We start from the raw sequence: 16,372 nt of genomic DNA, 5'->3' as shown, positions 1-16,372 counted from the left end.
GGGGGTGGGGGGGTGGGGGGTACGGTTTGGCCGTCTCTGACCTTCCTCTGCTGGTGGATTTATTGTGCCCTTTCCGAGAGCCCTCAACTCCAACAAAACCCAGACTCCCTTTATCTTCTCCTCTCCATCACTCTCTCTGACTGAGCTATTGTCCATCCACTCTGCCCTGGCTCCTCTTTTTCACAGAACCATGTTGTTCTTCATGAATGCTGATCTCTAAGACACACCGACAGATGCTGTCATTTGGCCCAAACCTCAAGAAAAGGGCAGCTTCAACCCTAAAAACAAGACTTTCATCTTCACATCAGTCCTTTTGATTGTTGGACTCCAGGCCTGTTGAAATGAAACCATGCCTGTAATCCTACCGTGCAAAGAAACAAGAGACACAGAGCACCCCAGAACAGAAACAGGAGGTCAAGAAGGTTTCTAGTTGGTTTAATGTTTCCGATTCAAATATGTTTTCATACAATGTGAAATGTATCTGCTCAGGTATGTTGGGTATGGTAAATTACACTTTTGATATACTTTGTTTGTTTTTTTTAACAAATCCTTTTAACAAATAACGATCAAACGAAAGTAACAGGCTGTATGGTTAAGTTACTCTGTTGGTATACAGCCACTCCATGACGGCATGGGTACACAAATGCATTAAACAATTAGACCTACCTGAGGCCTGGAGTGTATCTATTCAATCTCATTATTCTTCTCTGCTCTCTAGAACCATGAGTTGTGGGGGAAGGGCTAAGTGGCTTTGCTCAGTCTTTGAGCTTGAAATCCTCTCCTTCCTTTTGTTTGTTGCTCTTTTCTTAAGACTGTCACATTCTTTCCTCATTTCATACCATTATCAATATTTTTAGTATCCTATGTATGTGGAACTTTCTACACTATCTGCACTTCCATCAATACACTATTGTCTGCTTGTCCTCTCTCCTGGTTTCCATATACCCACAGCCCCCCACCCTCCTGTGGTGTTTTGCCTTGACATGCCATCCTTGATTCCTCACTGCATTCACATACATGTCCAATATACCATAGTTCCCACTAAAATCATGACCCATATCGCAATCGCAATATCTGTCAAAAATAATCACAATATTTGTTTTGTTTTCATATTGTTGAGCTGTACCAGATATAAGTATTGCCTAAACAGGGACGAAGGCACATTAACATTACATGTAGCAGGGTTCAGAGCAGGCAGGGATCTCGCGAATCCAGCCGCCTCGCAAGGTAACGTGATTTGGACAGCAGGACTGCTTATCATGTTCTCGCATGACTTGAGGGCAACAGTTGCTGGCTGTAATGCACCTTTAAGATGGTTTGCCAACTGCCGGAGAAGAAATGACTGACAAGAAAAATGGAGGAGAATGCATTTGTAAAAACAGAGTAGGAGGCATCCCAACCAACCAAAAATAAGGGTTGTGAGGAGAGTTCTGTTGTGTGGACTGTATGGTATGGTTTTTTTAAACCATTTCTTAACTGAATTTAGAGAACAATTACTGCAGTGTTCCCTATACATTGATTTATTTGTTGTGGCCCTTCAGCATATGGATTTTCCTTTTTTTTTTTTTTACGACAATTTCAAAGTAGGTAAAATCTTATTTCATGGTAGAGCTAACACAGCACATTGATTTGTCCAGACCCCCCCATTCTCTTTCTCTCTCTCTCTCTCTCAAACACATTGACAATGGACCTGTCTGTCATAGTTGAACTGGCCATCAGGAGCACCGGGAGAAATCCCATCCCATCAGTGGGTCAGTGGACAATGAAAAAAAATCCATTAAGTTTTTACTGCCCCCGTCTGTCTCTTTACCAGCCCTATCTGTATGTCTGCCATTCAGGGTGCGGATGAGAGCGTGCTGCCTGCATGTGCCAGGACAGGGCTCACTGGTCAATCACAATATATAATCACGTTGTTATTTGTTTGACACTGTGAAGCAGTGAAGCTGTATTGTTCAGTAATGCATTTGTCACAAAGTCCTTAGCAATTAAAATATTTGCAGTGTAGCACTTTATATGGTAGCCTATTATGTAATAATTAATTCAGTGGAAAACACTGATTACTGTAATTTGATTTTATACAGCTACCATGATATAAAATTGCATATACCGTCACAGAAGATTTTGGCCATATCGCCCTACCATGGATGTCAGAGAAAAAGCTGACGGACAGACACAGTACCTGTCTTGGCCTCTTCTCAACTTCACAGTTAAAGAGGAGAAGGATGATCAAGGATGATGGAGAAATCCAACCTTGAACTCACCAGAGTGTTAAGAGTTTTATCAGTGAATCCATCAGCTCATCAAAAGCCCTCACAGTGATCTTGTCCTTGACCTCATTCTCCCTTGCTGATACATGCTGCTGACTGCAGGAGCATGAATGCTGAGGAGGGACTTGTGTGGTTTGTGTTTGCATGAGTGAGAAAATTGCACGACATAATATGCAGATGTGCTTTTTGGAGTAAAGTCTCACTTTCCCAGCATGCTTTCATTTGCTGCGGCCTGGTCTACAGCATGCATTTCAAAACATTTAGTTTCCAAACGGAAGATGGAATCAAACCTCATCAAGGTGTTTGTCCTGAATTATGATAAAATTCCGTAGATAGCAGGGATACCATTTCTCATTCCAGTGCTACAACAAAAACAAGGAAATCACTCAGTTAAATGCCCATTTTGAGAAAAAGTGGCGACTAATTTTCCTTGAAATACAAGCTTAGCTAAATACTACTAGAACTGCAGATGATTCATCACCAGGTGTTCAGAGGAAATTACGACTGACTTGCAGTGTTTTCACTAAAACCACTTTCTGTAGAAGTAATAGTTCCCTTGAAAATGGTCTCACTGTATTATGAACTGAGTTCAACTATCCTGAGTAACTGATACATTGTTTCTGAAAAGGATATGTTGCTGAGTTTTTCCAAATCAGATTTTTCAAGCACAAACAAAATTCTGTTCATCTTGGAGTCCCAGCTTGTTGCTGAGCAACTGGTCCAAACCAAGAAATAGTCTGGAACATAACTCCCATGTTGATTTGTCGATTTCATACAGATTAAACACACAAAATAGAAGGTGTCAATTAGTGAGCTTTAGAGATGCTGGTTGGTGGATTTTGTTACGCTTGGACAGAGCTGAGGTAACGGTTTCAACCCTTTGCACTACGCTTACTGAGCCAGCTGCTGGCGTTAGCTTCCTATTTACTGTACAGACATGAGAGTGGTATCATCTAACTCTGGGCAAGAAAGCAAAGTTTTCCTTTAAATTATGAATTCTGCCTGCCAAGTGTCCGGACCTCAGTACCACAAAACATGGCACATTGCCAGAAGTCCAATTTATCTAAATATTTTTAAATTGATTTGAATCTGACCAGACTGTCTCCATGTACTGACAGAAAGTCAATTTATCTCAAAAGCATTTCAGCTATTATTCACATTATACTGTAACATCAGCAATTTTAACAAATTTAACAGTCCTTAAACTTGTTTGAGTTGCTGAAAAGATGCCACACCACTGAGCCTTTTCTTGTGGACTTGTAGCTACAGATTCCACCTGCCAGACATGGACATGTTTCGCATGCATGTGCATCTTAGTCCTATATGTATTATACATGTATAAAGCCCTCAAGGGGTGCACCTGCTAGCCACATGATTCCACACTGCAGCTGCTGTGTGCAACACAAACCATTTAACCAAGCTGTTATCTCTTAAGTAGGGCAGATGGTGCAAAGCATGAACTTGAAAATAATAGGACAAAAACATGAATGGTTATAGCATGTTGGTATTTAAGGGGGCAAAAGACGGATGCAAAAGACAGGCAGATGCTCCAACATTAGGTCCATACGTCACAATAGATGAAACTTGCTTAAGTATAACTCAGAAGTTGTATGAAGAATACACAAGAATACACAAGAATACACTGCGACACTCACTATTCATTGGGCAGAAAATATCAATTAAATTAAAAACTTTTTCGTTAAACAGCCTCAGTGGGTGTAAATCATGTAACACTTGTCTTCACACAGGAAAAAAGCAAGCACACTAACACACATAAATAATATTGCACACACTCAGAGTAGTAGTATTGATTTTTGGTGGTATTTTCCTGAAATGCAAGTCGATCCAAGAGCGGGCTAGTGATACTCCCTGGACAGTTTTTTGTAGTTTGCAGAAAGAGAAAAGCTACACCTTTATCCCAGTCTGTCAGACATTTTCTTTGCAATACTTTCTTTTCACTTTGCTTCTTAAGTACAGTGAAAAAGTTGTAGAGTTAAAAAGAGGAACAGTATAAAAAAAAGCCACTTGGTGGCTTTCCAACCCAGTCTTAATTTTGCTCCATCACTATGGGTTCATTGTTTCTACTGCCTTCCACCCACTCTTCTTCCTCTACTGTGCTGTAAGTCATAAGCTCCTGCAGCTGTGTATTCCTGTGCATGCTGTCTGACAGCAATGAACTGAAGCCATTGCCCTACTCTGCTTACTCCCATTCCTCTGGCTTTCCCTTGGCTCCAGAGAGGCTGCCATCAGCCAGGGCCATTACTCTTTTTTGGAAACTCCACTTTCAGGGTTGTCACCAATCAGTTGTTTAATGATATCCAGAAGGGTTCAGAGCTCTCAGTCCATTACAAAAACTATTTTTAGAGCTGAAAGGATAAGTTGATTTCATGATAGCTGACTGACAGAACACAATCTGAAACCATTTTGATAACCGTCTAATCACTTGTCAGTCATTTTTTATTTTACAGCTTGTACCTGTGAAGACTTGATGCTTTTCCCTTCAATATTATATTGAACTCAATATCTTCAAGCTTGGTCAGGAAAAAACAAGCATTTTGAAAACATCACCTTGGTATCTGCGGAAATTATAATGGGTATTTTACACCCAGTCATTTTCTTAAGCAAAATAAATAAAACATTAACCAAGAAAATAGACAACATATTAAATACTACTAAAATAATTAGTATTTAGAGTCCTTACTATTTATATGATATCTTGGTTGTTAGTGCTGGTTTCAATGTATAAATTTGTAAACAATTACGTAATACTATAACTGATGTGATTATCTGAAACTTTACAATGTTTTAAGCAATGTTTTGTGATCTATCTGCTCTTAAACTAAATTCTAAAGCCCAAATTAGAATTTTTAGATCTGTTTGTCCACAAGGTGATGAAAACGTTGTCATGTCCTCATATCTGTGAAGGTCTGTGTGGAATTTCCCAGAAATGTGTGAATCTGTGAAGGCCCTTCATTTGTAATAATTTTCTGTAAATTAAAAGATCATCACCTCAGCTTGAAGGATCGCTTGTAGGCATGCACAACCAATGCCACATAGTGTACAGACAAGTCCCAGTTTGTTCAGCAATCTTACGCCACAGATTAAATGAGGAGCAGGGAACAGGGTTAGGGCCCAACAATCACCACCTCTCCTCTCTGACACTGAGGAGAATTTGAGAGCTGTCTGGGAATTCTGAATGAATGAATGAATGAATGAATGAATGAATGAATAGTAGCGTGGGGTTAAGGAAGTGAGCAGAAGCACGAGGAGGGAAACAATGATGATTGTTAACTTACTAAGGAATTGAAGACGCCTGTTCCTGTTTAGACAGAGTACAGCTGTTTAAGATAACTGGAATTGGGTGTGTGTCTGACTAAGCAGGGTACAAAACATACTGCAGAAAAAAAGAACTTAAACCACTGTCTCATCGCCATGTCAGCACTCCCGTCCTTTCTCTCCATCATACAGCCTACCTCAGGCTCTTCTCATCCTCCGTCTTTTAAGATTTGGCCTTTCTACTCACTTCTTCCTTCCAGGCCACTTAGGATTTGTCTGGCAGACTGCCCTACCTCGCATTGCACACAAACTAAATGTAAACACACACACACACACACACACACACACACACACACACACACACACACACACACACACACACACACAAGCCATATTCTCTCCCATTTTAACTAATAAACCATGTATCTGACCAAACACCCTCCTTATCTGTCTGCTTATTTACCCTCTTCACTGCAATCACTTTTGCTATTTTTAGCCCATTGTGTTTGGAATGAAGTGATGACGGAAGAAAACCATGCCTTTAAACACAGAGGAAGGGGAAGGCATATGTTTCAGGAAGGCAACAAAGAGACCACAATTGCAAAAAGGGAAGAGTGTTTTGTGCTTGGTAACCGTTGACTTTCAGAAACCATAAGCACCTTAGAGGTGTCTCAATCTTAGGCTGGAAATCAAAGACAGTTTTAATATAGTGCTCATAAGAAAAGTGCAATTATAATACAAACAATGAGTATGTCACACGTAAAACATCTGCAACACATGTCTATAACTGAACTAAGACTGACTGTTCCTTTTGCTGCCATTATCCTTAAAACATTGGATGCCATCTACCGCAGTGCCATATGATCATTACCCAAGACATTTATCCCACTCACCGCTGTGAGTTATATGAAAAGGTTGGATGGTTATCACTTCTGAGAGGCGTCAATATACCTGGGTTTTAATAAAGTTGACATGACATTTAACATCCTTTGTCAAGTTCAAAGTGAACAACCAAAGTTAAAGTTTCTTTTAAATGTTCCCCAGTGGTAAGGTGTAGTCCAGTAGCACTACTGGAATGAACTCCAAAGTGAAGTTAGAGACACTAAGACCTCTGTTGGATTCTTCTTACTGATACATTAAGAATATCTGTGACTGTTCTCATTGGTGTCTGATAACTGTTTTGTGAGAGTGGCTCGTCTGGTGATCCATAAGAGATCTTGATCATTGTGAGATTTTTCTGAATTAAATAAAAGGCTTAACTAACTATGCCTGAAGAGGAAAGGCACTAGCGTTAAATATGGAAAGGTTTTGAAAGCAACTTGTAGCAGCTTAATGTGGTGACGGTGGTATAGAGCTTTTCTCCTTATATAAGGTTGACAATAAACAAAGAGGCTAATGCATGTTTGTCATCGGGAGGGTGTCTGTGTAGATTGTGCAGTCTTTATCAAGTTTGTCTATTCACTGTGAAACGTGACATTGAAACTATGCCTCCCTGATATGCTTCTCCCTGCTACCCACTAATAATTTTTTTACTGTGCACCATACGTACATTTTCGTTCCTCTTCTACCATTTATATGGTGAACACAAACATTAGGCATCATCAAGAGACAATGCTCTGCAAGGCTTAAACTGCAACAATGTAGTGATAACAAATCGCAAAAGAAAGCATCTCTCTACATTGCTACATCAAATTTATGTCTCATCCCAATCTAAAGCCCCAGCATTGTTATTCATATTTATCCTGTTGGTCAATATTGTTAAGGTCTACTTGAGACATAACCACGGAGATATCAGAGTGCAGTCTCTCACTAGGGAATAGGGCAGGCTCTGACAGAGAAGTACACACTCTGGAGAGTCATTCAACATGGAGTGTTTGGACAGCTGACTGGCACAGCTCTCATTCACAGCAGTCAAGCAACTAGGAACAAGACAGGCTGTCGGAAGCAAAGAGTTGGGCAAGAAAACAAAAATAAAAACTTTGCCCAGGATTACCTCTCTACCCCAATACGCCATGAAACAAACACCAATGGTGTCTTTATAGGCTACAATAATTGAATCATACAACACAGTCATGAGCATAAATACAAATATGTTTTCCATGTACAACTACGTGAAAAGGTTCTGATATTTTTCTCTTTTAGAATGACTCAATGCCGGAGGCCAAGTCAATTTTAAACACCCACGCTAGGCAGCATCAAGAGGAGAAACCATCTGTAACTGCAGGGAGAAATGATAGGGGACATGAAAGAGGCTCATATGTTTACAAAAAAGAAAGAAAAAACGGTATTAAAACATCTCATGTTAAGACAAGAAACAGCACAAACACATAGAGGCAGGGAGACAGCGCAACACATGGTACATGAATAAAGCTTGTGATGTTGATGCAGGTAAAGCCCACACTTGAAGGCAATACCGTGTCCTGGGATTATTATATGGAAATACGCGCTGAGGATATAACTGATACACTAATAAATATTCAGTTTCGGGTATCTTTAAGTAACACAGTCCTTTCCTGCAAGCATGTAAATGTACATGTGAGTATATAATATTTGAATTGGGGGCTTTGGAAGACGTGATCAGTGTCTACTGTATCTCTTTGTTTGCCCCCTTCCCCCAGCTAGGATTACTTAAGTGTTAAATTTGATTTCGGTCACAAAAAGAAACAAAACAGCCAAGCGATGTGCACAAAGAATGAGAGCTATTTGTGTTGCTTGCCCTCACATAAATTAAAGTTGCCCAGAGTTTATGGTATAAATCAATACTCGAGGTTTCATTATAAGGCCAAAAAGAGCTCTTTATTACTGCTCACACCCAGCTTGCCCCCAGAACATAAACATTTGTCACATTTTGTAGTCTAAACTAAAATCAACCCTCGATTGAACAAACAGGCTTGCTATTTTCAATATGTTATAAAAATAAAAATTTATAAAAAGAGCATCTTTAACAACACAAAAGGCAGCATTTGCAAAAGAAACACTCCAAATAAGCAAAACAACCAAGTCAAGACACATATTCACCAAATCATTAAGACACATGGGGCATTTAGAAACTTGCTGCATACAGAAAACAAGCAAATTCACAAAGTCAACACAACACAAAATGATTTTGCAAAAAAGACAAATATGGTGACCATTGTTAATACTGTTAAAAAATTTGCAGTTTTATTTTTGGAGATACTGGCTACAATTGTTGGCCATTTAATAATGGCCAGCATTTTACTCTGGAAGCTTCTGTTCTGTGTTCTGTTGTAGTGTCTGACTTGCAGTCTTACTGTATTTGCAGCATGTTTGACAACACATTTGACAGCATGCGACCAAAGGAAAAAATGTCCCTCCTTTTATGGTGTTTTGTCTATTTGTTTCAGTTTGCACTGAAACAAACTGCGTTGACCTCTCTCTGCCACTGTACAGGCCAGCCCATTTGCTTTTAGATCATAGGCCTTTTAGACATTCAGCCATTCAGAAATTTCAACATGTCAAAACAGGAGCAGCACATGTGTAAATAAGAAAATGAATGATGGCTGAATGTAATTTTTGCTTCAGCTCCTGGTATTGTGCACTGTCACATTATTATGGCTTACTGAGAGACTTCAATACAATGGAGCCATCATTAATGTTGATAGTAACATGACAAGTCAACATCTTTGCTGTGAACATGGCCTACTGAGTGTCCTTGAATAGGATGTTTAGGATGTTAGGACAAAAAGTCCTCTAAATCCTTAAATATATTACAATTCGGGGTCAAAATGCATGTCAAATGGGCACACACTATCACATTTGTGTATTTTCCTACACAACTGTGAAGTGCAGAAAAAAGGGTACTTTTTTCTAACTTATAGAAAACTACTAACCAGTAAAATTGAACAGAAGGGTTTGCTATCAAGATCCCTATTCTGACTACAAACCCACTGTACTATCAACAGGTGCACAAGACAGAACAGAGGGCATTTTGACTTGACCTTTGCTTATCACACACTCACTTTTATCCAGCCATGGGACAATCCCTGCTGGCACTCAGTGGACATGTAAAGGGAAAATACTTAATCAAGCTCAACAATAATCACAACATGAAGGCCATGGCCTGGAATTTATCTAAAGGCTGCAATTGTTTACACCGGTTGATAAGTCACTAAGGCCCATAACCCTCCCCGCGCAGGTTAGGTCACGCCTAGAATGTAAACACTCAGCACTTACATACAATAGAAACTCAAACACACTTGTGTAATGAGCCTGAGTCCAGATGTTTGACAGGACATGTAAATATGGGTAATGGGTAAAAGACTTTGGCATTGAATGGCATTATTATGAAGAGATGTTGCAAACTGTGCTGCCAGTGCTTTAAACTGATGAGGACATACTAAATTATCCCTAATTGATTGAGGTTGATGAGGTGAGATGAGGATTGACTACAGATCTACTGTGCTGTCATACATCAGGGGGAACAGTAATACAATAACATAAAAACAATACACAAGAACCCGTTTAGAAAGGCTAAATATTACAACAGTTAACCCTTGCATAATGTACTTTACACCAAGATTGTGTGAGGTATGACACGTTGCCTCTAAATACCATTCTGCTGAACAGAATCCTGGATTCCAGGTGAACGGGTAACACCTGCTGTACATTCTTCAGGACCCACGTCAGCTTGATGTCTGCCAATCTGTTAACCAGGCCTTACTAAAGTCGCGTCTTGTAAATGCCAATTACAGCATGTATTTGTGTGGTAGCCATTATGACAGGGGTGCTTAACCTACCTTTGCCATTCTGCCACGCTGTGTACCAGGACAGGCTGAGGAAAGACGTGAAGAAAATAATCGCAGTGGCCACAGTTCCATTTCTGAGCCTCATCTCATTTCAGCGATGCCTCTCCTCGGCTGACTGTCGGGGACCCCGGAGCTGCCGTCGCCTCCCTCCCTCCGTCTCTCTCCGCCTTCAGGATGTTGACACGGGCGTAGGCGCAGGCATATGGGGGCGTCAAATGGTTAAAAAAAAAAAAAACGCTCCAATTAACAGGACTGTGAGCACGGACCTCTGCACTGGGAGGAGGGGTGGGGGGTGCTCGGATGTACCCTCAGAGTCGGTGCGTCTGCTCTTGTCGTTATTCGGAGGGCTCCTCCTGTACCGTCCTGGAGCGATCAGTCACGAGTCAACTGCTTTTCGTGACAAAACGACTTACATGGTCGGTTAAGAGGCTAGCTGCCGATATAACCCATTGTAATTTTCGCAGCCAGTCGTTGGCTACAAGTTAACAAGTAGAAAGCATTTCGCGTGTGACGGCTGATCCTCTGGGATAGGCTGATCTTCCTCTGACGGGGTCCGAGAGGCTACGCCTCAAATTCCGCTTCAACTGGCAACAGATGAATAAAAAAATACAAGCAGCGTGTTGCTAACTACCCGAGCTTCGTCTTATCTCTTCAACCTAGTCACTAAGTTTTACCTGCCATGCTAGCCGGTCGACCTGTCGACTGCCACCACTGCGACACAGTCTGTGTTAGCTAGTTAGCAGCCGAGCTAACATTAAGTTGAAACTCCGCTGGTAACCACCGCCGGGGTCCGTCAACCTGCTTATTACCAAAACAAAAGCAGAGGAGACCACGACTTTTTGTTGCTGTTCGTCCGGGAAAATTTCACGCCTAAAGGCCGTCCATTTCAGTTAATTCCCAATCCGAAAACGAACTAACGGTTACAAACTGATTTAAAAAATCTGCATTTAACGCTTTCTGTAATCTAACTAAGTAGCGTTCACATGACAGCATGCACGAGCAAGTCTTCCGGTAACAACTTTCAAAATAAAGCAATTATAGTCTGGAAAGTCGATTCAGTCAGGGCTGAATTACGGACCGGGCCCGACAAGCCCTAGATTTACTCCATATAATTAATGTCTACTTAATTTGATTGATCATTAAATTATCAGACGGATTCCCCACCCTCACTGGCCAAAATCTGGATTTAGAACTTTATTATAGGTATATATATATCTAAATATATTGTTATTGTTATATATTAATATTGAACTCATATGATGTAAAGTTGTTTATTAAATTGCTTTAGTTTTCTCTGTTTCAAATAGCCTAAACACACAGAAAATGTGGTGCAAGACTGTATTATTCCATCGAAACGGTTTTACATTAAACGTAATGCCTAATTCGTAATTATTTTTTAAAACGAATAAACAAAAATACTGAAAACAGACACCACAACTGCAAAAGGCTGACCAATGCTGAAAAAACTGTCCCATGGTTGAAACCTGTCTAGTGACCTCTGCCATAAAGTGAACAACTTCTGTGATCCACTAAACTGCAGTGGCTTTTCACGCTACAAGCAGAAAGCACGCCATCTAGTGGCCTTGTTTTCAGCTGCTTTAATGTAGATGTTATCTGTATGCATTATCTGTTCCATCAAATGTCTGCATACAGCACTCGATAATTAGATACGCCCTTTAACATCAAGAAACGTCTTCACATTTGATGATAAGATTTCATGTTTAAATGTCAATTGTGGGGGCCATTTCTAATATAAAAGAAATGTGGAGTGAGTGGAGACTATATAGTCAAAATAAAAAAATCTATAATTTCTTATTCCATTCACTGTCTTTTTATCTTGCACTATGCATGACTGTAGAACCAGTCTCTAATAAGCATTACATTTTGCAATTATGCGTCAGACAAGCTGTGTGTGCAGTGTCAGAGCATAATGCTAATTTAATTAAAGTTCATTCTTGACCTTGAAAACAGCAGCTGACAAAACAATTTCACCCCAAAGCCCATTTAGTTAACAGCTCAAAGGCTTTTGATCATTATCACATGATTCTTACCTGCAGATGAATATGCCAGTTGAACAAGGTGCTACAAAACCTTTGCACATCTAAAATTCTATCTGCTAATGAAGGTAATGTGATATGACTGAAAGCCAGCAACAGCTGCTAAATGGACCTTGAGAAGAGATTTTCTTTTTTTTTTTAGTTATTTTTTGGGCATTTATTCTGATATGACAGTGAGAGATAGACAGGAAGGTCAGGGAGGGAGAGAGAGAGAGAGAGGGGATGACATGGAGTCGGACTCAAACCCAGGTGCTAACATTCATTTATTTTTCAAAACAGCGCACATAGTTTGATGCAAACCCATAAAATAGTAATCAATGTTTAAAAAGAATACATTAAATGGCAGAATGTTCTATAGCAGCTGTGATGACTGTGAACATTGAATTTAATAAGCTTACTGACTTAAAATACATTCACACACCAAACACAGGAAACCGAGTTGAGTGGCAAAAGAGAAAAAGTGGGTGTGAAGAATATTCACTTTCAAAGTGTTAAAATAGCAAAAATAACTGAAAAAAATGTTAAAAATATTCTTTGAACATTGCTCCTTTGTGAACTGTCACGCCTTATTAGAGTGATGTGCGTCCTGTAGACAGCTGAACCGATCTGTTTCTGTAGGCTGACGTGATGCAGAGGGAGGGGTATTCTCAGAAGGGTGTAGCTTTAAAGTAGTCCTCCAATGGAATGAGGGATGTGCCGCCAATCCAGTCCTGCAGCCAGACCTGGATCAATTCCAGCTTCATAAAGAACCACTTGTGTCCCACTGGCCACTTTGCCATCACAGGATGTCTACAAAAACAACAGCAACACATGATCATACTGCACATGTGCCAAATCTCTTTGTTTTTCCTCAGTTTTACCTTGAGAACATGGCCTCCTTTGCAAATGCAAGCTCCTCTGGGGCCACCTCCACCATCTTCCCTGTTAATGTGAGTCGAGCACATCTTGGATCCTCTGGATCATACACCATTTGCCTTGAGACACAGAAGACCATGTTACCATTGTAACACGCACACGCACACGCATACTTTTTCCCAGCCTTTCAGAAACTCAGTCATAATTCAATAAATTCTTGGACCAGCCACACAAAGTGGGAAACTGTCCAGGACACGACAGGCTCCAGACTGTATGTAAATGGATCTGTACTGATTATATTGGGAATTTGTTTGAAAATAAGAACTACTAGAATCCTGCAGCCAGTGGGTCCTTCATTACCTAATCTTGAGGCTGTGCGTTAAGACAGGCCAATCTTAAGTTAGTTCATTTTAAGACCTTCATTATTTAAATTTTATGCTTTGTTACTCAAATAATTTGTGTATAATCAAATTACCATACAGCAAACCTTGAGCCAAGGTAGTATTTCCTGCCTCCCGTGTGGGAAGAACTGGGACTTAATGGGGGCCCAGCAGTTCATTTTTAGTAAATGAATGTGGCCATGACTTCAGTGGAGCTTACCTGCAGAACTCCCCCTGTGCCTCTGAGAAGGTGAGAGAAGCAGAGGGGTTACTTTTCAGGTCTGACACAGTGTTGTCCATTGGAGTCACATAGAAGTAGATAACTCCAGTGCTGTTGTCCAATGGTCCATCACTGACTGAGAAGATGTTCCCAAAGGGGAGACCTTTGATCTGTGCAACAAGCATGATGTTACCAAAACACCTAGTTTCATAGCAAATTCAGCAATGAAGATGTAGAGATGGATACTGTGTGTTTCTGTGTTAATAATAAAATAAAAGCAGCGCATTGCATTATATTATCATACACAGTGTAGTGGGGGAAAAATGTGGTTACCTGAAGCGCCAATGATGAAATATAAACAGAATTTAATGGTGGAGGAGTAAATAACACTTTAGGCCATTGTAGAGATCTTGTTTTTAAATAAAAAATATAATTGAAGTGACTTGAATAAATTAAAACGGAGTATCCAAATTAATGGAAAAGTTTCAGGTGTTTTCAAAATGTGGGTGGAGGGTACTTCTAAAATGACTGCTACAACTATGACTAATAGGAAAAATCTTTCACACATACAAATATCTGGTAGGGTAAGACCAGTAGTGTTGTACAGAACATGAACGCTAATATCAGTTATAATAAGGGAGAGGAATCAACATGAGCATTTGTATCATTCCTGTTGTTCTGTATGAAAATAAAATTAAGTTATAAATAACCATTAACATTCTTTTTGGTTTCTGGTTAAAATTTTGAGAGTGCTGGGATGTGCCTTTGGGGGGTTCATGACCTCAGTATTTCTAAAATCCTACCAACAATTTTTCACCATAATAGATTCACTGATAAAATAATCAACAGATTAATCTGTAATGAAAATAATAATTGCAGCCCTAGACCTTGGGGTGATTTCATAAGTGCATTTAATTATTGTAAAGACACATTTTTGTTGTTTGGTAGCTAAATTTAGAAAAACAACACAGTTAGACACAAGTCTTTATTCTCATATTTCTGGCATAGGGTGGGATTTACAGTGTTTGCATATATTGATTATAAAGTATAATATAATATATATATATATATATATATTTAACTTAAAGTGTGCTATTTCGGAGGCTTCACCACCAAAAATATCAATCTCAGCTTATAAATTACTCGTGTAAATTTTCAAATGTAAGTTTCTCAAAAAAGAATCACAAAAAATACCTAGGATGTGGCCTCAGTGTAAAATTAAGAAATATAATGTTAAATGTTGTGATTTTTTCAATTACTTGCTGTGCAATTGGTGATCACTGAACCAAAGCTACCAGTCAGGACACTGATGTCATGACCTCAGTATTCATTATAGGAATTTTAAGGGTTTACATTCTACAATTTAAGAAAACTACCACGAGTATTTTATACACTTTATCCATTACTTTTTAACTTAAAGCATTTGACTATATATATATATATATATATATATTTTAGAATATAAATGTGTGTGGCCTTCAGGGGCTTTTTTAATTTTGTTGTGGTACAAGTCACAACTTTCTCATTCTCACTGACACATGTTGGCCTTCCATAAAGCCCAGTATAACTCCACACAACTCCAATCATAAGTGTAATCAGCCACATAAATGAAAACACTGAGTCAGTGTGCAGGGCCTTAACTCAATAATAATGCATCATATTTTGTGCATACATGTAAAAGTAACTATAGACACATGTAGTGTACAATATTCCCCTGTTCTTACTTGCGTAAATGTACTTTGCTTTCCACCACTCGACCTCAGTATTTCTAAATCCTATGCTGCTGTCCTGGCTCTGCTGAGGTTCCCTCAGTGTTTGGTTCACTGACTTTGAGGATTGTTCCTTACCTACACTTGTTTTAAATACTGAAATGCATTGACTTCATTTACACATACATTAGAATGTCCCAGCCCAGAGGAAACCTATATATTAGTGTGTGTTACCTTGTCTTGGGTTGAAATGGTGGACAGATGTCCCCAGTCACTGTAATGAGCTATGTATCTAGCAGTCCTGGCGGTCTCCTGGTGCGGGGGAGGAGAGCTGCTGGCGGACTTCTTCACCTTCTCCAGCCGATATGAAAACAAACGTGAGGACAGCTGCGCCACATTGTCGTTTTCGGGCTTGACCAGCTCTCCGGGGCTCTCCACGCTGTCTCCGAGGACGTTGGAGGACGGATAAGCCTGCTTCCACAGCCCCGCACTGTCCACCAGCAATGCCGGGGCGACCTCCTCCGACAGGTCCGCGTCCTCCACTACATCGTTGGAGGACACGACCCAGGACACCGAGCTCCTCAACGTGTAGCTTTGACACAGACACAGCACATTGGCAAATACTGCCAGGGGAAAGTAGCAGGCCTTCATATCATGGAGCTCGGGGAATGGCCGCACTCATCCACTCACTCTCTTGTTTACAAACTCACGTGTATGTGCTTTCGTAACACGAGGAGATTTTGTAAGATAGAGAGCATGTCTACACCGACCCCTACTGACAAACCGGGGAAATTGAAATTGTAATTAACCCACTGAGGCATTTATGACATAAAACATACAGA

At 40.0% G+C, this 16,372-nt stretch overlaps 2 protein-coding genes across 2 annotated transcripts in view; both read right to left on the bottom strand.

Moving 5' to 3' along the window:
- mgat4a (alpha-1,3-mannosyl-glycoprotein 4-beta-N-acetylglucosaminyltransferase A) overlaps positions 1 to 11,276 on the bottom strand; it is a 30,255-nt gene extending 18,979 nt beyond the window's left edge. The window contains exon 1 of the mRNA XM_023405323.2: positions 10,301 to 11,276. Coding sequence (XP_023261091.1) covers positions 10,301 to 10,394 — 94 coding nt within the window. The 5' untranslated portion in view covers positions 10,395 to 11,276. The remainder of the gene's footprint in view (positions 1 to 10,300) is intronic.
- Positions 11,277 to 12,611: 1,335 nt separating this feature from the next.
- creg2 (cellular repressor of E1A-stimulated genes 2) lies at positions 12,612 to 16,243 on the bottom strand. Its single transcript, XM_023405316.2, has 4 exons — positions 15,765 to 16,243; positions 13,822 to 13,991; positions 13,227 to 13,340; positions 12,612 to 13,155 (listed from the first exon to the last, which is right to left on the bottom strand). Exons 1-4 carry the CDS (start codon positions 16,179 to 16,181, stop codon positions 13,014 to 13,016), a joined length of 843 nt encoding a protein of 280 aa, XP_023261084.1. The 5' UTR covers positions 16,182 to 16,243; the 3' UTR covers positions 12,612 to 13,013.
- Positions 16,244 to 16,372: the final 129 nt, after the last annotated feature.

The sequence above is a fragment of the Seriola lalandi genome, unplaced genomic scaffold (genome assembly GCF_002814215.2).
Source record: "Seriola lalandi dorsalis isolate HSWRI2012SDOR001 ecotype SW California unplaced genomic scaffold, Sedor1 jcf7180002054272, whole genome shotgun sequence".
NCBI lineage: Eukaryota > Metazoa > Chordata > Actinopteri > Carangiformes > Carangidae > Seriola > Seriola lalandi.
The sequence above is the reverse complement of the archived record's forward strand: the minus strand, read 5'-3'. Positions and strand labels throughout refer to the sequence as shown.

Bases quoted from the DNA above. Each gene is read 5' to 3' on its own strand.
- creg2 (XM_023405316.2), bottom strand. From the start codon at position 16,181: ATGAAGGCCTGCTACTTTCCCCTGGCAGTATTTGCCAATGTGCTGTGT. The intron at 13,992-15,764 runs GTAACACACACT...CTTGTTGCACAG, and splicing joins CCATTTCAACCCAAGACAAG to ATCAAAGGTCTCCCCTTTGG. The intron at 13,341-13,821 runs GTAAGCTCCACT...CTGTGTCTCAAG, and splicing joins GCACAGGGGGAGTTCTGCAG to GCAAATGGTGTATGATCCAG.